The 26,826-nt window shown below is 51.3% G+C and overlaps 1 protein-coding gene across 2 annotated transcripts in view; it reads right to left on the reverse strand.

Moving 5' to 3' along the window:
* Positions 1-1,719: 1,719 nt before the first annotated feature.
* nol12 (nucleolar protein 12) overlaps positions 1,720-26,826 on the reverse strand; it is a 69,676-nt gene continuing 44,569 nt past the window's right edge. Inside the window, exons 1-6 of one of the 2 annotated variants that reach the window (XM_072492030.1) lie at positions 15,679-15,810; positions 15,116-15,221; positions 11,321-11,369; positions 8,030-8,172; positions 5,007-5,122; positions 1,778-2,090 (exon numbers count right to left, since the gene is read on the reverse strand). In XM_072492030.1, the coding sequence (XP_072348131.1) occupies positions 1,934-2,090; positions 5,007-5,122; positions 8,030-8,172; positions 11,321-11,369; positions 15,116-15,221; positions 15,679-15,725 (618 nt within the window). In that variant the 5' untranslated portion in view covers positions 15,726-15,810 and the 3' untranslated portion in view covers positions 1,778-1,933. Of the gene's footprint in view, positions 2,091-5,006; positions 5,123-8,029; positions 8,173-11,320; positions 11,370-15,115; positions 15,222-15,678; positions 15,811-26,826 lie in introns of those variants that run through there. The other variant, XM_072492029.1, reaches the window with a different exon arrangement.

Consider the following 26,826-nt stretch of genomic DNA (forward strand, 5'->3'; position numbering starts at 1 on the left):
CAAATTCTTGCAGTTAAAATAGGCACTCGGGTAGGTTTTACCGGTGAGGACGAGCTGCAAATAGGACTTGGTGCAAAACTGGGCGGCGATAGTGGGGAAATAATTCATTGTGAAGCATTTTGTTCGTTCGTGGGACGTGGGCACAGCATTTATTGCCTTTGAGGAGGCAGTTAAGAGTCAAGCACATTGCGGTGGGTCTGGAGTCACATGTAGGCCAGACCGGGTAAGGACGGCAGATTTCCTTCCCTAAAGGACGTTAGTGAACCAGATCTTGATGACAATCGACAATGGTCATCTTTCACCAACTCAGTGGTTGGATTTGAACCTGGGACCACATAATATTCTGGGTCTCTGGATTACTAGCCCAGTGACAATACCACAACGCCCCCTCATCCCAAAGAAAGTTCAACATTCAAACAAAAATGTAGGGATTTAATGGATCCTTATCAGGCTGGCACAGCTAAATCAATTTTTGTGTCTGTAATTCCATATAAACCTTGCCCTGAGCAAGTTTTCTATAAATGAGAAGTAAGCAGTAATCATAGCAAGGCATATCAGTTGATTGAGTAAAAGGCTTACTTTGAGACACTCTACTTTCAAGACACCTTCGCACATCTTGCTTTTATTCTTCAGCAATGCAGCCAGAGAATCAATGTCGTACTGGCCGTCCAGCTGTCCAGATGCAAAGGTCTGCCAGCTGACATGGGAGGCACCAGCAACGTCAGACGTGAGGCACATTCTCCAAGATGCAATGGTTCAAAAGCAGCAGCTTATTTCTTTTCCGCCAGGGCAATAAACATCTTTACCGAGAGTAGGAACAAAAGTTTGCCAATAGCTTGAAATAACAAGAACAGTTCGGGGGCAAGGCAAGCAATACAGCTTGCCCGACGGGCAGCAGGGTAAGGGGTGCGCATACTAAACTCTCGAGTCTGAGACAAGAATGAGAGAATAGATACCATCTCCACATCGGCACAATAATGGTTGCCGAGATTCAGGTTCAATTCTGGCCTTCTGGGCTGGATCAATGCATGTTTAGAAAAGGAAATTCGAGGGGCGGCACGGTGGCTAGCACTGCTGTCTGGCGGCACCGGTGTCCCAGGTTCGATCCCGGCTCTGGGTCACTGTCTGTGTGGAGTTTGCACATTCTCCCCGTGGCTGCGTGGGTTTCGCCCCCACAACCCAAAGATTGGCAGGGTAGGTGGATTGGCCACGCTAAATTGGTCCTTAATTGGACAAAATTAATTGGGTACTCTAAATTTATATAAAAAATACACAAAATGAAATTGAAAGTATCATATAACGGTATCGTTAACGGTACTGCAGAATATTTCAGGAGGATTTGGGGGAAATAAGGGTGCATTTCAGGACTTGCCGCCAGTGGTAAGGGTACGTTGGGGCTCGCATCAGGACACTCATAATTTGGGACGGGTCAGGAAGGCTATGTGGGCCAAATTGCCGTCCTCATCCGACTTTTCTGTTTGTGTGTAACCATTCCAAGGGGTGCCCAGGCACCTGTAAGAGGTGCGTGAACTGTCATTACAGATTTTGCACATCCCAGACGTACAGGGTGGACAATGAAGATTGGTGCAATCTGAAGAATTCTGCAGTTTGGAGAACATTCAAGCTCAGCAGAAGATCAGATGCAACGGTCCTGTCTTAGAAGCAAGAAGTCCCAAAACAAACTATCGCTGGGGGGGGGGGGGGGGGGGGGGGGGGCAGCATTACTTATTAGTCCCCAGTATCTTCCTAAAACAAGTTAGCATGACTTGAGCACCTTCCACTTAAGGTAATCTCACAATGAAATTCCACCAACACCGCACCCCTGATTGTAAAGAGATGTAGGATGATGGATCATTCAGCTCCAACAGTGGTATTATAAAGGGCCGCATTATTCAGAGGACGATAATGGCCGGGGGACCAGGCTTTCTGTGGTTCAGCACTCCCCTCCTGGTTTCCCCGTCCTTTTTCTTCTCTGTGCTTTTGATGTCTTGCCTTTCAGGGGTTTTTTGACCTGATCGTGAGAACCTTTCCACTTCTTCCCCTTCGGATTTTTCACATTTGAGTGCAGGGCAGATGTCAGCGAAGAGATTCTGGAAAACAAAGAGGGTGTAAAAAATTGTCATTTTATATTTTTTTGCAGTAATTCTATTAAAACCTGGGTTAAGATGCAAACAGGCAGTATCACTGCTAGAGCAGTGATTAAGGTGTCATAAAAGTGAGGTAATCAATGATTTGCAGGTGAAATGCTCTGCTAATAGATCTTGAGAACCATTTACTCGTTTACAGATAGCCAGCTAATAGAATATTGTTTAGGTTTGAATGACCGCTGGGGTGCAGATAATGTTTGATCCGGCTAAACAAGTCAAGGGACATCTTGTAAGAAGAGACAAAAGAATGCCTTGTGCTTTGGGTACGGATGATATAGTTAATGGGAGGAGCCAGGTCTGTAGGTCCCAGAACTGTATCTGAACAGACGTTTGATCCTAAAAGGTTCTCTCTCCAAAGAATCTGCACAGAGAAAAGTAAGTGAAACCTTGGTTGTTAACTTTATTCAGGAGTGGTATTTGATATATATTGGTTTGCTTCATTCAAATGTAGTGGCAGGTTCAGGAAGTAAGTTAAGGTTTCTTCTTTTATTTAAGACCTGTTGCAACAATTAGCTGTAAAGTTATTTCTTTATTGCTAATGTGGTTAAAGATCACGATATGAAGGGTTTTGACAGAGGAGAAAGAGTTTCCAGGAGAGACACAGGCTTAAAGAGTCTGGCAAAAGAACCAAAGGTTACTGTTTTTAATACACAGCGTGGTTAAGATTTGGCGCGTTGTCTGAGAATGTGGTTGATGGCAGATGCAATCGTGGCTTACAAAAGGAACGGAAGAAGCATAAAAGGATTTGCAGGTTGGTAGGGAAAGGGAGGCGCAGTGGGACTGGATAAGTTCTTCTTAGAATCATGGAAGAATCAGACAATCCCTACAATTCAAAAGGAGGCCACTCGGTCCATCAAGTCTACACGTCCCTCTGAAAGAGCATTCTACCTAGGCTCATGCCCGCACCCTACCCCGTAACCAAATTGCCCCAGTTAACCCTTTGGACACCAAGGGGCAGTTTATCATGGCCAATCCATCTGACGTATCTTTGGACTGTAGGAGGAAACCGGAGCATCCGGAGGAAACGCACGCAGACACGGGGAGAACGTTCAAACTCCACACAGGCACCCAAGGTCGGAATTGAACCCAGGTCCCCGGCACTGTAAGGCAGCAGTGCTAACCACTGTGCCGCCCTATTTTTGTAGGGTGCAGGCATGGTCTGGACGGGCAAAATGACCTCCTTCTGTGCTGTAACCATTCTATAATTCTATGATAATTTACCAGGCTCCAGAAATCCAACAAGTAAATATATTTCTCCTAATTTCTCTGTGATAATTTTAAATCGACGGCCCTTCATCACTGATTTTCACAAATGGGGAAAATTGTCTTTCCCTGTTTGCAGTGACATAACCCAAACATGATGAGTGTCAACTTCCTGCACGTGTCGATGGCAGGCGGCAAGAACAGGAGAGATTCCTGGTCTGCCAGGTGATGGACAGAATACCCATCACTATCCAGAGCTCCGGAGTACAACATGCATGGGAGAATGCAGGTTACCACAGTTACAAGGCGGCACGGTGGCGCAGTGGTTAGCACTGCTGCCTCACAGCGCCGAGGACCCGGGTTTGTTTCTTGCCCCGGGTCACTGTCCGTGTGGAGTTTGCACATTCTCCCCGTGTCTGCGTGGGTCTCACCCTCACAATCCAAAGATGTGCAGGGGAGGTGGATTGGCCACGCTAAACTGCCCCTTTAAGAGAAAAGCTTACCACAGGAACCCGGACTCCCAGAGTGATCTGTATCATATCACACCACCACCAGAAATCAACACCTATTTTATTTTTCTTGCATTTTTCATTGATTTGCTAGCCTGCAACGGGCTGTGAGTTATTCACCTTTACCCCTTCTTTGCTCTGCGACCCATTCAGCTCAGGAATTGTTTCTATTATTCCTACTGAAGTTCATTTATATCTGATGATGTTCATTTCCTGCTTAACGGACCAGTCTGCAAATTTTCGAATGTCTTCTTATACAATGCTTGCATTTTCCCCCAACGTCAGCAACCCCCACCTCCCCCAGTTCATCAACTTCTCACTTCTGATCATTTCTGGAGGACCAACCTTTCTTCTACAAGGTTCTAAAGAGTTACTTCCATCAGTTGCTCCATATCCTCCACTGGGACAATTTTGTTCACACTTCCACTGGCAATTGTGAGGGATGAGGGAGGGGCTGGATGACATTAAATATTTAATGGTTCATTCATATGTTGATTTTCCATAATAAGACTCCCTCCTCATCCCAAAGTGGTCCGCTGATTATTTAATGATTAAAGCACCAACGTTTATATTATTTAGAGCCTTTTTCTTACATCTCATTTGCCGTTCGAACCACCTTACTTTGATTGTTTTATAATTATTGTTTTATAATACTCATTTAAAAAAAAAAAAATTTAGAGTACCCAATTCATTTTTCCAATTAAGGGGCAATTTAGCGTGGCCAATCCACCTCCCCTGCACATCTTTGGCTTGTGGGGGCGAAACCCACGCAAACACGGGGAGATGGTGCAAACTCCACACGGACAGTGACCCAGGGCCGGGATCCAACCTGAGACCTCGGCGCCGTGATGTAGCAGTGCTAACCGTGCTGGCCAATAATTCTAATTTTTAATACGTGCTCCACCTTTGAAGTTTCAATTCTGTCTGAATTTTTTTCTTTTTTCAAAATAAGTTTTAAAGTACCCCATTCTGACCCAGGGCCAGGATCGAATCCGGGTCCACGGCGCCATGAGGCAGCAGTGCTAGCCACTGCGCCACCGTGCTGCCCGGAATTATTTTCTATCTGAAAGGGGAGGAACATATTGATTTTGTAATCTCTGCTATCTGAAGATTTGCCATTGCTGCTACCCATTCTAAGTTTTCCTACCTTGCAGACATTATGGGTTCAGCTCCTCTCCTTGGAAGAGGAGTTTCTCTTTGCACAGACAGCTCTTCACCCACATCATCATTCTTCACCATCGGTGCTTGCTCAATGTCTTCGGGCTTCAAAGATCAACAACAACAAAAAAAAAATCCACTTATTCCTTTTTGACGGCATGAGGACAAAATCACATTTGCAGGCTCCAACTCTTAGCATGCAGTTACTGGAAACGGCAAGAATTGAATCATAATCTCCAGCAACTCAAAGTAAAGTCTTCAATTTTGTGCTTCAAGAAGCCAAATTGCTAATAATAATCTTTATTATTGTCACAAGTAGGCTTACATTGACACTGCAATGAAGTTACTGTGAAAAGCCCCTAGTCGGCAAATTCCAGCGCCTGTTCGGGTACATAGAGGGAGAATTCAGGCTGTCCAATTCGCCTAACAGCACATCTTTCGGGACTTGTGGGAGGAAACCGGAGCTCCCGGAGGAAACCCACGCAGGCACGGGGAGAACTTTCAGATTCCACGCAATAAGTGGCCCAAGCTGGAAACGAACCCGGGTCAGTGGCGCTGTTAAACAACGGTGCTAACCACTGTGCTATCGTGCTTTTAAGATTAGCTCCATTTCAGAAAGAAATTGAGGCAGGATAAAGTAGTTACATTAGATGCAAGTCAGCTGACAAGAAGCTTATTCAAGGAGGTACTGAGGAGCGTGTTAAAGGACGAGAGGTAAGCCTTAAACTCTGGAATGCAGTCTCAGAACCCTCGTGTCTATACCTCACTCTCCGTCTTTAAGACACTTCTTAAAGGGACAGCACGGTGGCGCAGTGGTTTGCACTGCTGCCTCACGGCGCTGAGGACCCGGGTTCGATCCTGGCCCCGGGTCACTGTGCAGACTTTGCATATTCTCCCCGTATCTGCGTGGGTCTCACCCCCACAACCCAAAGATGTGCAGATTAGGTGAATTGGCCACGCTAAATTGCTCCTTAATCGGAAAAGAATTGGATACTCTAAATTATTTTTTTTTAAAAAAGGGTGGAAAAAAAAGAATTTTGGCAACAAATGTTCTGAAGCGGGGACTTTTACCTTCCGCGAAAATAGTCGCCAAACTCTATTTTTGATACGTTAGGAATTTCTGTCAGATAAGATACCTTGCAGCTTAGTGACACTTCGCTGTGCCCATCGAATACAATGACGGCACTTACTAAAAGTAGCGCTACAGGCTGCCAAGGCTATAAAAAGACAAACAAAGCACTCGGGCTTTATTTCTAGAGGGATAGATTTGAAAAATAGGGAAGCTATGTAAACCTGCATCGAACAGCTGGCGACACATAACAGTGCAGGTCACCAGATTATAAAAAGAGTCGAGGGGCACTGGGGAGGGTGCAGAGAAGGTTTACGAAAGCAGCGCCAGAAATGCGTGGGGTACACAGATCAGGAAAGGATCGACAGGCTGGGGGTCTTCTCGCTTGGGGAAAAAAAAAGAAAGGCGGCTGTGGGGTGACCTGACGGAGATCTTTAATGAGCTTTGGATGCAGAGAGAATGCTGCTTCTTGTGGGGAAGAGCAGAACTGGAGGCCGCCAATATAAGATAATCACTGCGGAGTCCAATAGGGAATTCAGAATACTTCATCTAAAGAGTGTATTCAGAATGTGGAACTCGCTACCACAGGGAGAGGTCAAAGTGAAAAGTGAAGATGGATTTAAAGGGACACTGGGCAATCCTGAGGGGGAGGGGACGGTGGCACAGTGGTTAGCACTGTTGCCTCACAGCTCCAGGGATCCGGGTTCAATTCCGACCTCAGGTGATTGGCTGGGCGGAGTCTGCACTTCCTCCCCGTGTCTCCGTGGGTTTCCTCCGGGTGCTCCGGTTTCCTCCCAAAGTCCAAACCAAAGATTTAGGTTAGGTGGATTGGCCATGCCAAATTGCCCCTCAAGTGTCTGTGATGAATGAGATCTGTATACACATGTACCTTTAATGCGTAGGCCCCTTTAAGACCGGGTTTGGAACCCTGGGGGCCCCCCAGGGAACTGTATATAAGGTTACGTTCAGTGGGTAGTGTGCAGTGAGCACTTAGAACATGGAACATAGAAAAATACAGCACAGAACAGGCCCTTCGACCCACGTTGTGCCGAACCTTTGTCCTAGATTAATCATAGATTATCATTGAATTTAGTGCAGAAGGAGGCCATTTGGCCCATTGAGTCCGCACTGGCTCTTGGAAAGAGCACCCTACCCAAAGTCAACACCTCCACCCAACACTAAGGGCAATTTTGGACACTAAGGGCAATTTATCATGGCCAATCCACCTAACCTGCACATCTTTGGACTGTGGGAGGAATCCGGAGCACCCGGAGGAAACCCACGCACACACGGGGAGGATGTGCAGACTCCGCACAGAGAGTGACCCAAGCCGGAATCGACCCTGGAGCTGTGAAGCAATTGTGCTATCCACAATGCTATCGTGCTGCCCTTAGGAACAAATAAATCTACACTATATCATTTTACCGTAATCCATGTACCTATCCAATAGCTGCTTGAAGGTCCCTAATGTTTCCGACTCAACTACTTCCACAGGCAGTGCATTCCATGCCCCCACTACTCTCTGGGTAAAGAACCTACCTCTGATATCCCTCCTATATCTTCCACCTTTCACCTTAAATTTATGTCCCCTTGTTTGTTCCACCCGGGGACATCTCGGCAGCTGTCTGGTTCTCTGGTAATTAAAGCCTTTGAATTATCAATCTTCTCTCCGGAGTCGTAATTGAGGGCATCTCAGTGTCCAAAAGGTTAGGTGGGGTTATGGGGATAGAGAAGGGCCGGTGCAGACCCGATGGACCGAATGGCCTCCTTCGGCACTGCAGGGGCTCTCTGACAGAGGATTAAGACGGTAGATTTGGATGAGGAACGATGGGAGACGGCCCAAATGGAGTGTGAACACTGGCACGGGCTGACGGGCTCGTCTCTGCCCCGTACATCCGGTGTATTCACGCGCACGCGGTTTTATCCTTCAACCGTGTACTCACCTGGTTTGCCCCCAGATTGAACAAATTGGCAGCGGTCAAATCTAAACTGCTGACGGTTGTCACGGTAACGGTGTGGTTTGGATGGTCGTACTGAACGCACTCCATCTTGGATGTTGCCAGCTGGTCTAACTCGTCAGCTTCCTCTGTAAGTGAACAGGAAACAATGCAGTCATTCCTCATGTCGACGTGAGCAGCACTGACCAGGAGGCCCCCGGTCTTGTGTGAGCAAGATGCCAGCCTGAGCGAATAATCGGACTCTTGTCTATAATGAGTCGGAGGGCTGTTGCTTCAAGTCCCACCCAAAATCTAGGCTGCAGTACTGAGGGAGTGCCGCACCATCGGGGGTGCCGCCAACTTTCTCGTTTGCCGATGATAGATCGCTTGGCGCTATTGGCTACATAGATGATTTGGAGTTGGGGACCAAGGGCAGTGTGTCCAAGTTTGCAAACGACACTAAGATGAGTGGTAAAGCAAAAAGTGCAGAGGATACTGGAAGTCTGCAGAGGGATTTGGATAGGCTAAGTGAATGCGCTAGGGTCTGCCAGATGGAATACAATGTTGACAAATGTGAGGTTATCCATTTTGGTAGGAATAACAGCAAAAGGGATTATTATTTAAACGATAAAATATTAAAACATGCTGCTGTGCAGAGAGACCTGGGTGTGCTGGTGCACGAGTCACAAAAAGTTGGTTTACAGGTGCTACAGGTGATTAAGAAGGCGAATGGAATTTTGTCTTTCATTGCTAGAGGGTTGGAGTTTAAGACTAGGGAGGTTATGCTGCAATTGTATAGGGTGTTGGTGAGGCCACACCTGGAGTATTATGTTCAGTTTTGGTCTCCTTACTGGAGAAAGGATGTACTGGCACTGGAGGGTGTGCAGAGGAGATTCACTAGGTTAACCCCAGAGTTGAAGGGGTTGGATTACGAGGAGAGGTTGAGTAGACTGGGACTGTACTCCAAATTTAGAAGGATGAGGGGGGGGGATCTCATAGAGACTTATAAAATTCTAACAAGACTGGACAGGGTAGATGCAGGGAAGATGTTACCAATGGTGTGGGTGTCCAGAACCAGGGGTCACAGTCTGATGATTCGGGGTAAACCATTTCGGCAGATATGGTAGCATTGTGGATAGCACAATTGCTTCACAGCTCCAGGGTCCCAGGCTCGATTCCGGCTTGGGTCACTGTCTGTGCGGAGTCTGCACATCCTCCCCGTGTGTGCGTGGGTTTCCTCCGGGTGCTCCGGTTTCCTCCCACAGTCCAAAGGTTAGGTGGATTGGCCATGATAAATTGCCCTTGGTGTCCAAAAATTGCCCTTAGTGTTTGGAGTTCCCTCCAGCGAGAACAATCCCAACCTAGTCAATCTCTCCTCGTATGACAGTCCCGCCATCCCTGGAATCAGTCTGGTAAACCTTCGCTGCACTCCCTCGAGAGCAAGAACATCCTTCCTCAGAGGAGACCAAAACTGCAAACAATACTCCAAGTGTGGCCTCACCAAGGCCCTGTATAATTGCAGCAACACATCCCTGCTTCTATACTCGAAACCTCTTGCAATGAAGGCCAACATACCATTAGCCTTCTTTACCGCCTGCTGTACCTGCATGCTTACCTTCAGCAACTGGTGCACAAGGACACCCAGGTCCCACTGCACACTCCCCTCTCCCAATTTATAACCATTCAGGTAGTAATCTGCATTCCTGTTTTTGCTTCCAAAGTGAATAACCTCACGCTTATCCAAATTATACTGCATCTGCCATTGATTTGCCCACTCGCCCAACCTGCCCAGATCAGTACGGACAATTACCGGCTGAGGTTATTCATGAAGGCCTTGCCTTCTCAACTTTGCCCCTCGCCTGAGGTATGGGTGAACCTCAGGTTAAATCACCACCAGTCAGCTCTCCCCTCCCACCCCCCTCAAAGGGGAAAGCATCCTATGGTCATCTGGGACTATGGCGACCGTATCTTTATGGACAAGATATTGAAGGCGCGACCGCGGGTGGAGCATATCAGTGAAAACGCTGACACTCAGGGGCTGGTGAAATTGGTACTGGTGATGTGTGTGTGTGTGGGGGGTACTTCCTTCAAAGAAGACCAGGTCAAGATCTCCTACCTGAAATATTATGGAGATAGAGAAGTCAGGAGACAGGAGGTGGGGCCTGTAGAACCAGGCATCGGTCAAGGCTCAGGAGAAAAGGGCAGTAAAGTTGAGGAGATTTCAGTCTTGCTGCTCCAGTCTGACCCATGCCCGAATGATGAGCCGTAACGGTCAGAACACAGCGTGTGGATGTTGGGAGGTCACATAACTGTGGCTAAAGGGTGGCCGGTATTGAGAGTTTCTTTTAAACCCCAAAACTTATGAAGAAAATGTCCCTCAACTGCAAAATAAATTAGATGTTTAACCTCTGCGACGAATGGAGGATTTTAGGATTTAAGGAATATTGGCTTCTAAATATTGGGACAATTTAAGGGTTAAAATCCTGGGGCTATAGTGTGCTTGACTGCAGTGGCCATGTTTTTATAAAGGATGTTGTTTTGGAAAGGCCTGGGAGCTTCTAGGGGCCAGAAGGTGAAACTGACCAAAGGAATGTGGTTTGCAGTCCGGGCTAATGCACTGTGGTTTAACTGGGGAAAGTCCCTGGAGAGTTAATGTACTTTCAGTCTGCAGAGTTCATTTGTTTTTCAGCTGGGGGAGATTGTGTCATTGCTGGGTGGAGCCAAGGAATGCAGCTGGTTAGTTTTGGAGAAGGCTTTGGGAGTCTGAAGAGGTGAAGTCTGATCTGCCTGACATCGAGTCCACAATTCTTCCACAGTAGCATAGTTATAAAAGAATGATATTTAAAGCAGGGCAGTCTTGTCTGGGGACAGGGAAGAAGCTGAAACACGGCAGGTGAAGACATTCAAGCAGAGACTGAAGGGGTTCTAACCAAAGCCAAATCTGTTTTATAAAGAAAGTATTACTCCATGCCATGCTGATTTTAAGATCAATTGAGAGCTGTACGTTTGTTTTCTTGCTGTTTTATGGGAAATTGAGCAGTCATGTTTAAGGAGTAATTGTAAGCTGTTCTTTTTGGGCGTGAAGTTAAAAAGTTTAATATTGTGTTCATAATAAAGTTTCACTTTTAAAGGTAACCAAGCCCTCTTTCTTCACGTAATAACTCCTGGGACGCAACATCGTCTTAAAATAAACTTTCGGTCCAGTGGCTTAGCCTCTGTTGGGGTCCGGACTGGGATTGTAATACGGGATTGTAATACCATCCAGCCAGCTCAATCACATTGGACGATGAAAGTTACCTAAAGCTTCTTGTCTTTCCTTGAACATCTTCACGTATTCTTTATGCCTCTGGAAGTCAGGAAAGAGTACAGGTTAGGAAATATTGCAGCACACAATTCTATTCTGCGCCCCCAATTTCACCATCTCTAACTTTTTGCAGTTAGAACCATAGAATCCCGACAGTGCAGGGGAAGCCATTTGGCTGATCGAGTCTGCACCGACAGTCCGAAAGAACACTTTAATTAGGCCCCATTCCCTCAGAGAGGTCTGCAGCACAGAAAAGGCCCTTCGACCCATAGCGTCTGCGCCGGTCAAAAACAACCGCCTCAGTGTTCTAATCCCGTTTTCCAGCACTTGGCCCATTGCCATCGCAAGTGCACATTTAAATACTTCTTCAATGTTATAGAACATAGAACAGTACAGCACAGAACAGGCCCTTCGGCCCTCGATGTTGTCCGAAACCAAGATCAAGCTATCCCACTCCCTGTCATTCTGGTGTGCTCCATGTGCCTATCCAATAACCGCTTGGAAGTTCCTGAAGTGTCCGACTCCACTATCACAGCAGGCAGTCCATTCCACACCCTCACCACCCTCTGAGTAAAGAACCTACCCCGGACATCCCTCCTATATCTCCCACCCCGAACCTTATAGTTATGCCCCCTTGTAACAGCTACATCCACCCGAGGAAATAGTCTCTGAACGTCCACTCTATCTATCCCCCTCATCATCTTATTAACCTCTATTAAGTCGCCTCTCATCCTCCTTCGCTCCAAAGAGAAAAGCCCTAGCTCCCTCAACCTTTCCTCATAGGTCCGACCCTCCAAACCAGGCAGCATCCTGGTAAATCTCCTTTGCACCCTTTCCAATGCTTCCACATCCTTCCTATAGTGAGGTGACCAGAACTGCACACAATACCCCAAATGTGGTCTCACCAGGGTCACGTACAGTTGCAAGCATAACCTCACAGCTCTTAAACTCAAGCCCCTGTTAATAAATGCTAACACACTATAGGCCTTCTTCACAGCTCTATCCACTTGAATGGCAACCTTCAGAGATCTGTGGACATGAACCCCAAGATCTCTCTGTTCCTCCACATTCCTCAGAACCCTGTCATTGACCCTGTAATCCGCATTCAAATTTTTTCTGCCAAAATGAATCACCTCACACTTATCAGGGTTAAACTCCATCTGCCATTTTCCGGCCCAGCTCTGCATCCTATCAATGTCTCTTTGCAGCCTACAACAGCCCTCCACCTCATCCACTACTCCACCAATCTTGGTGTCATCAGTAAATTTACTGACCCACCCTTCAGCCCCCTCCTCCAAGTCATTGATAAAAATCACAAATAGCAGAGGACCCAGCACTGATCCCTGTGGTACACCGCTGGTAACTGGTCTCCAGTCTGAAAATTTTCCATCCACCACCACCCTCTGTCTTCTATGTGATAGCCAGTTACTTATCCAATTGGCCAAATCTCCCTTTATCCCACACCTCCTTACTTTCTTCATAAGCCGACCATGGGGAACCTTATCAAACGCCTTACTAAAATCCATGTATACGACATCAACTGCTCTACCTTCATCCACACACTTAGTTACCTCCTCAAAGAATTCAATCAAATTTGTGAGGCAAGACTTACCCTTCACGAATCCGTGTTGACTATCCCGGATTAAGCTGCATCTTTCCAAATGGTCATAAATCCTATCCTTCAGGACCTTTTCCATTATCTTCCCGACCACCGAAGAAAGACTAACCGGCCTATAATTACCAGGGTCATTCTTATTCCGTTTCTTGAACAGAGGAACAACATTTGCCACTCTCCAGTCCTCTGGCACTATCCCCGTGGACAGTGAGAACCCAAAGATCAAAGCCAAAGGCTCTGCAATCTCATCCCTTGCCTCCCAAAGAATCTGTGGATATATCCCATCTGGCCCAGGGCACTTGCCGACCCTCAGGTTTTTCAAAATTGCTAATACATCCTTCCTCAGAACATCTACCTCCTCCAGCCTACCCGCCTGTATCACACTCTCATCCTCAAGAAGCCCTCTCCTTGGTGAACACTGAAGAAAAGTATTCATTCAACGCCTCTCCTATTTCTTCTGACTCCATGCACAAGTTCCCACTGCTGTCCTTGACCGGCCCTACCCTCATCCTGGTCATTCTTTTATTTCTCACATATGAGTAAAAAGCCTTGGGGTTTTCCTTGATCCGACCCGCCAAGGACTTCTCATGCCCCCTCCAAGCTCTCCTAAGCCCCTTTTTTTAGCTCATTCCTTGCTACCTTGTAACTCTCAAGCGACCCAACTGAACCTTGTTTTCTCATCCTTACATACGCTTCCTTTTTCCTCTTGACAAGACATTCAACCCTCTTTTGTGAACCATGGTTCCCTCACACGGCCATTTCCTCCCTGCCTGACAGGGACATGCCTATCAAGGACACGCAGTATTTGTTCCTTGAACAAGCTCCACTTTTCATTTGTGCCTTTCCCTGACAGTTTCTGTTCCCATCTTATGCTCCCTAATTCTTGCCTAATCGTTTCTGCCTCCACCACCCTTTCAGGCAGCGAGTTCCAGGCTCCCACCACCCTCTGGGCGAGAAGGTTTGCCCTCACATCCCCTCCAAACCTCTTACCTTAAATCTAGGCCGCCTGGTCATTGATCCCTCCACCAAGGGGAAAGGTTAGATAGATGGGTTACTGGTGGTCTGTGCACTCCCTCAAACACCTTGGCTTTGGCTCACGGTGGCAGTGGTTAGCACTGTTGCTTCACAGCGCCAGGGAACCGGGTTCGATTCCCGGCTTGGGTCACTGTCTGTGTCAAGTCTGCACGTTCTCACCGTGTCTGCGTGGGTTTCCTCCGGGAGCTCCAGTTTCCTCCCACAAGTCCCTGAAGACGTGCTGTTAGGTGAATTGGACATTCTGAATTCTCCCTCCGTGTACCCGAACAGGCGCCGGAGTGTGGCGACTAGGGGATTTTCACAGTAACTTCACTGCAGTGTTAGTGTAAGCCTACTTGTGACACTAATTAAGATTATCATTTGCAGCAATGTCTCTCGATGTTCATGGTACCTTCCCAAACGAGCCTCCTCCACTTTGGTCAGTCGCAAGTCAAGGACTCCCATGAATCGGTGGCGATGTGAGGATATCCCCAAAGCTGTCTCCCTGGGGCTCTCTGGCTGGGAGAGGGTTCAGGGTAGAGCATTTGTTTTGAGGGGTCTGGTTATCAGGCAGCGTCTAGGGGGAAACATTGCTGTTGAATCTGGAATGTCTAATGGAAGAACAACGTGCCTCTTGGAGCAAGATTTTGGTCACCGACCCTGCGATATCCCCGTGTTAGATGGTATCAAATTTTGCTTCTCTAAAGTGTCTTGGGATGTTTTAGTGTTCACAGGATCATCGAGTGGAATCCCTACGGTGCTGAAGGAGACCATTCAGCCCATCGAGTCCGCACCAGCCCTCTGAAAGAGCACTCCACCCAAGCCCACTTCCCCGCCCCATCCCAATAACCCCTGAACCTAACCTACACATTCCTGGACACTAAGGGGCAATTTAACACGGCCAATCCACCTAACCTGCACACCTTTGGACTGTGGGAGGAAACCGGAGCACCCGGAGGAAACCCACGCAGACACGGGGAGGACGTGCAAACACCACACAGTCACTCGATGCGGGAATCGAACCCAGGTTCCTGATTCGATGAGGCAAGAGCGCTCACCCACCGTGCCGCCCATAAATATTACATAAAGACGAGTTGTTGTTTCCTCTTCCAGAGCAGACGTGCTTGCCGAACGGACCCGTTTCAATTGCCATTCTCACCTCATCTTTCACTCGCTTTTGCTCTTCCTTCAGCTTCACTTTAATTTCTTCGAGCGCCTTTTTCCTCCTCTCCACCTTCCGCTTGTGAAAGCCAGTCAGAAACTCCCTTCAAAGGAAATGAACATTTTTAATTTCAAAAAAATAATCTGCAAGATGTTTTCATTAAATCGCGGAATGATACAGTTCGCAAGGAGGGGTTATCCAGCCCATCGTTACTGGGCATCGAACCCCCTCGATATATCCGATTTCTTGCCCCACCATGTCGTTATTTTGTTTCCTCGCCGCTACATCCATGCCAGCGGCCTTGGCAAGTGAATGGGCCGCCTGAGTGGCCCTCCTTCAGCTCAAGATTGAAATCGGGCTGGTTCACCGACCATGATCCCATGAAAAAGATTCAACGCATTTTTAATGCATGTCGAATATTTAGTAACGATTTGGAGAAAATGTTTAATCATTTATTTATGAATAGAACCACCCGTCTTAAAAACAGGGAGAGTAATGTTTTGATTGGAGACAGAGGGAGTTCACGGCTGTCAAAGTCATTGTGTACAATCTGCACACACCTTGCTCGCCAATCCCCTTGCATTGAATGACTGCAAATCACTTCCATCAGGCCAGTAGGGGAAAAGCTCCCTGGGCGAAAGCTAGGACATTTGGCAACCCTGCGTGTGGGTAGCTGCCAACAAAATGACGAGTGGGCCGCACTCCGTACCCTGGGGGGCAGCACATTGCCCGCCACTGAATGACGCAGTCACTCCCTGTAATAGTCAATTACACAGCCGTGCGGATCTGTTAGGAAGGATCTTCCTCCGAAACATTCCTCACTCGGTGCCTCCTCACTCACTCAGAACGCTGCCTCCTCACTCACTCAGAACGCTGCCTCCTCACTCACTCAGAACGCTGCCTCCTCACTCACTCAGAACGCTGCCTCCTCACTCACTCACTCAGAACGCTGCCTCCTCACTCACTCACTCAGAACGCTGCCCCCTCACTCACTCAGTCACTCAGAACGCTGCCTCCTCACTCACTCAGAACGCTGCCTCCTCACTCACTCAGAACGCTGCCTCCTCACTCACTCACTCAGAACGCTGCCTCCTCACTCACTCACTCAGAACGCTGCCTCCTCACTCACTCAGAACGCTGCCTCCTCACTCACTCACTCAGAACGCTGCCTCCTCACTCACTCAGAACGCTGCCTCCTCACTCACTCACTCAGAACGCTGCCTCCTCACTAACTCAGAATGCTGCCTCCTCACTCACTCACTCAGAACGCTGCCTCCTCACTCACTCACTCAGAACGCTGCCTCCACACTCACTCAGAACGCTGCCTCCTCACTCACTCAGAACGCTGCCTCCTCACTCACTCAGAATGCTGCCTCCTCACTCACTCAGAACGCTGCCTCCTCACTCACTCACTCAGAACGCTGCCTCCTCACTCACTCAGAACACTGCCTCCTCACTCACTCAGAATGCTGCCTCCTCACTCACTCAGAACGCTGCCTCCTCACTCACTCACTCAGAACGCTGCCTCCTCACTCACTCAGAACACTGCCTCCTCACTCACTCAGAACGCTGCCTCCTCACTCACTCAGAACGCTGCCTCCTCACTCACTCAGAACGCTGCCTCCTCACTCACTCAGAACGCTGCCTCCTCACTCACTCACTCAGAACGCTGCCTCCTCACTCACTCACTCAGAACGCTGCCACCTAACTCACTCAGTCACTCAGAACGCTGCCTCCTCACTCACTCAGAACGCTGCCTCCTCACTCACTCAGAACGCTGACTCCTCAGTCACTCACTCAGAACGCTGCCTCCTCACTCACTCAGAACGCTGCCTCCTCACTCACTCAGAATGCTGCCTCCTCACTCACTCACTCAGAACGCTGCCTCCTCACTCACTCACTCAGAACGCTGCCTCCTCACTCACTCAGAACGCTGCCTCCTCACTCACTCACTCAGAACGCTGCCTCCTCACTCACTCAGAACGCTGCCTCCTCACTCACTCACTCAGAACGCTGCCTTCTCAATAACTCAGAATGCTGCCTCCTCACTCACTCACTCAGAACGCTGCCTCCTCACTCACTCACTCAGAACGCTGCCTCCTCACTCACTCAGAATGCTGCCTCCTCACTCACTCACTCAGAATGCTGCCCCCTCACTCACTCACTCAGAACGCTGCCTCCTCACTCACTCATTCAGAACGCTGCCTCCTCACTCACTCAGAATGCTGCCTCCTCACTCACTCAGAACCCTGCCTCCTCACTCACTCAGAATGCTGCCTCCTCACTCACTCACTCAGAACGCTGCCTCACTCACTCAGAATGCTGCCTCCTCACTCACTCACTCAGAATGCTGCCTCCTCACTCCCTCACTCAGAATGCTGCCTCCTCACTCACTCACTCAGAACGCTGCCTCCTCACTCACTCACTCAGAACGCTGCCTCCTCACTCACTCACTCAGAACGCTGCCTCCTCACTCACTCAGAACACTGCCTCCTCACTCACTCAGAACGCTGCCCCCTCACTCACTCACTCAGAACGCTGCCTCCTCACTCACTCACTACGCTGCCTCCTCACTCACTCAGAACGCTGCCTCCTCACTCACTCACTCAGAACGCTGCCTCCTCACTCACTCACTACGCTGCCTCCTCACTCACTCAGAACGCTGCCTCCTCACTCACTCACTACGCTGCCTCCTCACTCACTCAGAACGCTGCCTCCTCACTCACTCAGAACGCTGCCTCCTCACTCACTCACTACGCTGCCTCCTCACTCACTCAGAATGCTGCCTCCTCACTCACTCACTCAGAACGCTGCCTCCTCACTCACTCAGAATGCTGCCTCCTCACTCACTCACTACGCTGCCTCCTCACTCACTCAGAACGCTGCCTCCTCATTCACTCAGAACGCTGCCTCCTCACTCACTCACTCAGAACCCTGCCTCCTCACTCACTCACTACGCTGCCTCCTCACTCACTCAGAATGCTGCCTCCTCCCTCACTCAGAATGCTGCCTCCTCACTCACTCAGAATGCTGCCCGCCCACTCACTCACTCACTACGCTGCCTCCTCACTCACTCAGAACGCTGCCTCCTCACTCACTCACTCAGAACGCTGCCTCCTCACTCACTCAGAATGCTGCCTCCTCACTCACTCACTACGCTGCCTCCTCACTCACTCACACAGAACGCTGCCTCCTCACTCACTCAGAATGCTGCCTCCTCACTCACTCACTCAGAACGCTGCCTCCTCACTCACTCAGAATGCTGCCCCCTCACTCACTCAGAACCCTGCCTCCTCACTCACTCAGAATGCTGCCTCCTCACTCACTCACTCACTACGCTGCCTCCTCACTCACTCAGAACGCTGCCTCCTCACTCACTCAGAACGCTGCCTCCTCACTCACTCAGAACGCTGCCTCCTCACTCACTCAGAATGCTGCCTCCTCACTCACTCACTCACTACGCTGCCTCCTCACTCACTCAGAACGCTGCCTCCTCACTCACTCAGAACGCTGCCTCCTCACTCACTCACTCAGAACGCTGCCTCCTCACTCACTCAGAACGCTGCTTCCTCACTCACTCAGAACGCTGCCTGCTCACTCACTCAGAATGCTGCCTCCTCACTCACTCACTCACTACGCTGCCTCCTCACTCACTCAGAACGCTGCCTCCTCACTCACTCAGAACGCTGCCTCCTCACTCACTCAGAACCCTGCCTCCTCACTCACTCAGAACCCTGCCTCCTCACTCACTCAGAACGCTGCCTCCTCACTCACTCAGAATGCAGCCTCCTCACTCACTCACTCAGAACGCTGCCTCCTCACTCACTCAGAACGCTGCCTCCTCACTCACTCAGAACGCTGCCTCCTCACTCACTCAGAACGCTGCCTCCTCACTCACTCAGAACGCTGCCTCCTCACTCACTCAGAATGCTGCCTCCTCACTCACTCACTACGCTGCCTCCTCACTCACTCAGAATGCTGCCTCCTCACTCACTCACTCAGAACGCTGCCTCCTCACTCACTCAGAACGCTGCCTCCTCACTCACTCAGAACGCTGCCTCCTCACTCACTCAGAACGCTGCCTCCTCACTCACTCAGAACGCTGCCTCCTCACTCACTCAGAACGCTGCCCCCTCACTCACTCACTCAGAATGCTGCCTCCTCACTCACTCACTCAGAACGCTGCCTCCTCACTCACTCAGAACGCTGCCTCCTCACTCACTCAGAACGCTGCCCCCTCACTCACTCACTCAGAATGCTGCCTCCTCACTCACTCACTCAGAACGCTGCCTCCTCACTCACTCAGAATGCTGCCTCCTCACTCACTCACTCAGAACGCTGCCTCCTCACTCACTCAGAACGCTGCCTCCTCACTCACTCAGAACGCTGCCTCCTCACTCACTCAGAACGCTGCCTCCTCACTCACTCAGAACGCTGCCTCCTCACTCACTCACTCAGAATGCTGCCTCCTCACTCACTCAGAACGCTGCCTCACTCACTCACTCAGAACGCTGCCTCCTCACTCACTCAGAACGCTGCCTCCTCACTCACTCAGAACGCTGCCTCCTCACTCACTCACTCAGAATGCTGCCTCCTCACTCACTCAGAACGCTGCCTCCTCACTCACTCACTCAGAACGCTGCCTCCTCACTCACTCAGAACGCTGCTTCCTCACTCACTCAGAACGCTGCCTCACTCACTCACTCAGAACGCTGCCTCCTCACTCACTCACTCAGAACGCTGCCTCCTCACTCACTCAGAACGCTGCTTCCTCACTCACTCAGAACGCTGCCTCCTCACTCACTCAGAACGCTGCCTCCTCGCTCACTCAGAACGATGCCTCCTCACTCACTCAGAACGCTGCCCCCTCACTCACTCAGAATGCTGCCTCCTCACTCACTCACTCAGAATGCTGCCTCCTCACTCACTCAGAACGCTGCTTCCTCACTCACTCAGAACGCTGCCTCCTCACTCACTCACTCAGAACGCTGCCTCCTCGCTCACTCAGAACGCTGCCCCCTCACTCACTCACTCAGAATGCTGCCTCCTCACTCACTCAGAACGCTGCCTCCTCACTCACTCACTCAGAACGCTGCCTCCTCACTCACTCAGAACGCTGCTTCCTCACTCACTCAGAACGCTGCCTCCTCACTCACTCAGAACGCTGCCCCCTCACTCACTCACTCAGAATGCTGCCTCCTCACTCACTCACTCAGAATGCTGCCTCCTCACTCACTCAGAACGCTGCCTCCTCACTCACTCAGAACGCTGCCTCACTCACTCACTCAGAACGCTGCCTCCTCACTCACTCAGAACGCTGCCTCCTCACTCACTCAGAACGCTGCCCCCTCACTCACTCACTCAGAATGCTGCCTCCTCACTCACTCACTCAGAATGCTGCCTCCTCACTCACTCAGAACGCTGCCTCCTCACTCACTCAGAACGCTGCCTCACTCACTCACTCAGAACGCTGCCTCCTCACTCACTCAGAATGCTGCCTCCTCACTCACTCACTCAGAACGCTGCCTCCTCACTCACTCAGAATGCTGCCTCCTCACTCACTCAGAACGCTGCCCCCTCACTCACTCACTCAGAATGCTGCCTCCTCACTCACTCACTCAGAATGCTGCCTCCTCACTCACTCAGAATGCTGCCTCCTCACTCACTCACTACGCTGCTTCCTCACTCACTCAGAACGCTGCCTCCTCACTCACTCAGAACGCTGCTTCCTCACTCACTCACTCAGAACGCTGCCTCCTCACTCACTCAGAACGCTGCCTCCTCACTCACTCACTACGCTGCTTCCTCACTCACTCAGAACGCTGCCTCCTCACTCACTCAGAATGCTGCCTCCTCACTCACTCACTCAGAATGCTGCCTCCTCACTCACTCAGAACGCTGCCTCCTCACTCACTCAGAACGCTGCCTCCTCACTCACTCAGAATGCTGCCTCCTCACTCACTCAGAACGCTGCCTCCTCACTCACTCAGAACGCTGCTTCCTCACTCACTCAGAACGCTGCCTCACTCACTCACTCAGAATGCTGCCCCCTCACTCACTCAGAACGCTGCCTCCTCGCTCACTCAGAACGATGCCTCCTCACTCACTCAGAACGCTGCCTCCTCACTCACTCAGAACGCTGCCTCCTCACTCACTCAGAATGCTGCCCCCTCACTCACTCAGAACGCTGCCTCCTCGCTCACTCAGAACGCTGCCTCCTCACTCACTCACTCAGAATGCTGCCTCCTCACTCACTCAGAACGCTGCCTCCTCACTCACTCAGAACGCTGCCCCCTCACTCACTCAGAACGCTGCCTCCTCACTCACTCAGAACGCTGCCTCCTCACTCACTCAGAACGCTGCCTCCTCGCTCACTCAGAACGCTGCCCCCTCACTCACTCACTCAGAATGCTGCCTCCTCACTCACTCAGAACGCTGCCTCCTCACTCACTCACTCAGAACGCTGCCTCCTCACTCACTACGCTGCCTCCTCACTCACTCACTACGCTGCCTCACTCACTCAGAACGCTGCCTCCTCACTCACTCAGAACGCTGCCTCCTCACTCACTACGCTGCCTCCTCACTCACTCACTACGCTGCCTCACTCACTCAGAACGCTGCCTCCTCACTCACTCAGAACGCTGCCTCCTCACTCACTCACTCAGAACGCTGCCTCCTCACTCACTTACTCAGAACGCTGCCTCCTCACTCACTCAGAACGCTGCCTCCTCACTCACTCACTACGCTGCCTCCTCACTCACTCACTCAGAACGCTGCCTCCTCACTCACTCAGAACGCTGCCTCCTCACTCACTCAGAACGCTGCCTCCTCACTCACTCAGAACGCTGCCTCCTCACTCACTCAGAACGCTGCCTCCTCACTCACTCAGAACGCTGCCTCCTCACTCACTCACTACGCTGCCTCCTCACTCACTCACTCAGAACGCTGCCTCCTCACTCACTCACTACGCTGCCTCCTCACTCACTCACTCAGAACGCTGCCTCCTCACTCACTCAGAACGCTGCCTCCTCACTCACTCACTCAGAACGCTGCCTCCTCACTCACTCAGAACGCTGCCTCCTCACTCACTCAGAACGCTGCCTCCTCACTCACTCACTCAGAACCCTGCCTCCTCACTCACTCACTCAGAACGCTGCCTCCTCACTCACTCAGAACGCTGCCTCCTCACTCACTCAGAACGCTGCCTCCTCACTCACTCACTCAGAACCCTGCCTCCTCACTCACTCACTCAGAACGCTGCCTCCTCACCCACTCAGAACCCTGCCTCCTCACTCACTCAGAACGCTGCCTCCTCACTCACTCACTCAGAACGCTGCCTCCTCACTCACTCAGAATGCTGCCTCCTCACTCACTCAGAACGCTGCCTCCTCACTCACTCAGAACGCTGCCTCCTCACCCACTCAGAACGCTGCCTCCTCACTCACTCACTCAGAACGCTGCCTCCTCACTCACTCACTCAGAACGCTGCCTCCTCACTCACTCACTACGCTGCCTCCTCACTCACTCACTCAGAACGCTGCCTCCTCACTCACTCAGAACGCTGCCTCCTCACTCACTCACTCAGAACGCTGCCTCCTCACTCACTCAGAACGCTGCCTCCTCACTCACTCAGAACGCTGCCTCCTCACTCACTCACTCAGAACCCTGCCTCCTCACTCACTCACTCAGAACGCTGCCTCCTCACTCACTCAGAACGCTGCCTCCTCACCCACTCAGAACCCTGCCTCCTCACTCACTCAGAACGCTGCCTCCTCACTCACTCACTCAGAACGCTGCCTCCTCACTCACTCACTCAGAACGCTGCCTCCTCACCCACTCAGAACGCTGCCTCCTCACTCACTCACTCAGAACGCTGCCTCCTCACTCACTCAGAACGCTGCCTCCTCACTCACTCAGAACCCTGCCTCCTCACTCACTCAGAATGCTGCCTCCTCACTCACTCAGAACGCTGCCTCCTCACTCACTCACTCAGAATGCTGCCTCCTCACTCACTCAGAACGCTGCCTCCTCACTCACTCAGAACGCTGCCTCACTCACTCACTCACTCAGAACGATGCCTCCTCACTCACTCAGAACGCTGCCTCCTCACTCACTCAGAACGCTGCCTCCTCACTCACTCAGAACGCTGCCTCCTCACTCAGAACGCTGCCTCCTCACTCACTCACTACGCTGCCTCCTCACTCACTCACTCAGAACGCTGCCTCCTCACTCACTCACTACGCTGCCTCCTCACTCACTCACTCAGAACGCTGCCTCCTCACTCACTCAGAACGCTGCCTCCTCACTCACTCAGAACGCTGCCTCCTCACTCACTCAGAACGCTGCCTCCTCACTCACTCAGAACGCTGCCTCCTCACTCACTCAGAACGCTGCCTCCTCACTCACTCACTACGCTGCCTCCTCACTCACTCACTCAGAACGCTGCCTCCTCACTCACTCACTACGCTGCCTCCTCACTCACTCACTCAGAACGCTGCCTCCTCACTCACTCAGAACGCTGCCTCCTCACTCACTCACTCAGAACGCTGCCTCCTCACTCACTCAGAACGCTGCCTCCTCACTCACTCAGAACGCTGCCTCCTCACTCACTCACTCAGAACCCTGCCTCCTCACTCACTCACTCAGAACGCTGCCTCCTCACTCACTCAGAACGCTGCCTCCTCACTCACTCAGAACGCTGCCTCCTCACTCACTCAGAACGCTGCCTCCTCACTCACTCAGAACGCTGCCTCCTCACTCACTCACTACGCTGCCTCCTCACTCACTCACTCAGAACGCTGCCTCCTCACCCACTCAGAACCCTGCCTCCTCACTCACTCAGAACGCTGCCTCCTCACTCACTCACTCAGAACGCTGCCTCCTCACTCACTCACTCAGAACGCTGCCTCCTCACCCACTCAGAACGCTGCCTCCTCACTCACTCACTCAGAACGCTGCCTCCTCACTCACTCAGAATGCTGCCTCCTCACTCACTCAGAACGCTGCCTCCTCACTCACTCACTCAGAACGCTGCCTCCTCACTCACTCAGAACGCTGCCTCACTCACTCACTCAGAACCCTGCCTCCTCACTCACTCAGAATGCTGCCTCCTCACTCACTCAGAACGCTGCCTCCTCACTCACTCAGAACGCTGCCTCCTCACTCACTCAGAACGCTGCCTCCTCACTCACTCAGAACGCTGCCTCCTCACTCACTCAGAACGCTGCCTCCTCACTCACTCACTCAGAACGCTGCCTCCGCACTCACTCAGAATGCTGCCTCACTCACTCACTCACTCAGAACGCTGCCTCCTCACTCACTCAGAATGCTGCCTCCTCACTCACTCAGAACGCTGCCTCCTCACTCACTCAGAACGCTGCCTCCTCACTCACTCACTCAGAACGCTGCCTCCTCACTCACTCAGAACGCTGCCTCCTCACTCACTCAGAACGCTGCCTCCTCACTCACTCAGAACGCTGCCTCCTCACTCACTCAGAACGCTGCCTCCTCACTCACTCAGAACGCTGCCTCCTCACTCACTCAGAACGCTGCCTCCTCACTCACTCAGAACGCTGCCTCCTCACTCACTCACTCAGAACGCTGCCTCCTCACTCACTCAGAACGCTGCCTCACTCACTCACTCACTCAGAACGCTGCCTCCTCACTCACTCAGAATGCTGCCTCCTCACTGACTCAGAACGCTGCCTCCTCACTCACTCACTCAGAACGCTGCCTCCTCACTCACTCAGAACGCTGCCTCCTCACTCACTCACTACGCTGCCTCCTCACTCACTCAGAATGCTGCCTCCTCACTCACTCAGAACGCTGCCTCCTCACTCACTCACTCAGAATGCTGCCTCCTCACTCACTCAGAACGCTGCCTCCTCACTGACTCAGAACGCTGCCTCCTCACTCACTCAGAACGCTGCCTCCTCACTCACTCAGAATGCTGCCTCCTCACTCACTCAGAACGCTGCCTCCTCACTCACTCACTCAGAATGCTGCCTCCTCACTCACTCAGAACGCTGCCTCCTCACTCACTCAGAATGCTGCCTCCTCACTCACTCAGAACGCTGCCCCCTCACTCACTCAGAACGCTGCCTCCTCACTCACTCAGAATGCTGCCTCACTCACTCACTCACTCAGAACGCTGCCTCCTCACTCACTCAGAATGCTGCCTCCTCACTCACTCAGAACGCTGCCTCCTCACTCACTCAGAACGCTGCCTCCTCACTCACTCAGAACGCTGCCTCCTCACTCACTCAGAACGCTGCCTCCTCACTCACTCAGAACGCTGCCTCCTCACTCACTCAGAACGCTGCCTCCTCACTCACTCAGAACGCTGCCTCCTCACTCACTCACTCAGAACGCTGCCTCCTCACTCACTCAGAACGCTGCTTCCTCACTCACTCAGAACGCTGCCTCCTCACTCACTCAGAACGCTGCCTCCTCGCTCACTCAGAACGATGCCTCCTCACTCACTCAGAACGCTGCCCCCTCACTCACTCAGAATGCTGCCTCCTCACTCACTCACTCAGAATGCTGCCTCCTCACTCACTCAGAACGCTGCTTCCTCACTCACTCAGAACGCTGCCTCCTCACTCACTCACTCAGAACGCTGCCTCCTCGCTCACTCAGAACGCTGCCCCCTCACTCACTCACTCAGAATGCTGCCTCCTCACTCACTCAGAACGCTGCCTCCTCACTCACTCACTCAGAACGCTGCCTCCTCACTCACTCAGAACGCTGCTTCCTCACTCACTCAGAACGCTGCCTCCTCACTCACTCAGAACGCTGCCCCCTCACTCACTCACTCAGAATGCTGCCTCCTCACTCACTCACTCAGAATGCTGCCTCCTCACTCACTCAGAACGCTGCCTCCTCACTCACTCAGAACGCTGCCTCACTCACTCACTCAGAACGCTGCCTCCTCACTCACTCAGAACGCTGCCTCCTCACTCACTCAGAACGCTGCCTCCTCACTCACTCAGAACGCTGCCTCCTCACTCACTCAGAACGCTGCCCCCTCACTCACTCACTCAGAATGCTGCCTCCTCACTCACTCACTCAGAATGCTGCCTCCTCACTCACTCAGAACGCTGCCTCCTCACTCACTCAGAACGCTGCCTCACTCACTCACTCAGAACGCTGCCTCCTCACTCACTCAGAATGCTGCCTCCTCACTCACTCACTCAGAACGCTGCCTCCTCACTCACTCAGAATGCTGCCTCCTCACTCACTCAGAACGCTGCCCCCTCACTCACTCACTCAGAATGCTGCCTCCTCACTCACTCACTCAGAATGCTGCCTCCTCACTCACTCAGAATGCTGCCTCCTCACTCACTCACTACGCTGCTTCCTCACTCACTCAGAACGCTGCTTCCTCACTCACTCACTCAGAACGCTGCCTCCTCACTCACTCAGAACGCTGCCTCCTCACTCACTCACTACGCTGCTTCCTCACTCACTCAGAACGCTGCCTCCTCACTCACTCAGAATGCTGCCTCCTCACTCACTCACTCAGAATGCTGCCTCCTCACTCACTCAGAACGCTGCCTCCTCACTCACTCAGAACGCTGCCTCCTCACTCACTCAGAATGCTGCCTCCTCACTCACTCAGAACGCTGCCTCCTCACTCACTCAGAACGCTGCCTCCTCACTCACTCAGAACGCTGCATCCAAACTCACTCAGAACGCTGCCTCACTCA

This window comes from Scyliorhinus torazame, chromosome 29 (assembly GCF_047496885.1).
Source record: "Scyliorhinus torazame isolate Kashiwa2021f chromosome 29, sScyTor2.1, whole genome shotgun sequence".
NCBI lineage: Eukaryota > Metazoa > Chordata > Chondrichthyes > Carcharhiniformes > Scyliorhinidae > Scyliorhinus > Scyliorhinus torazame.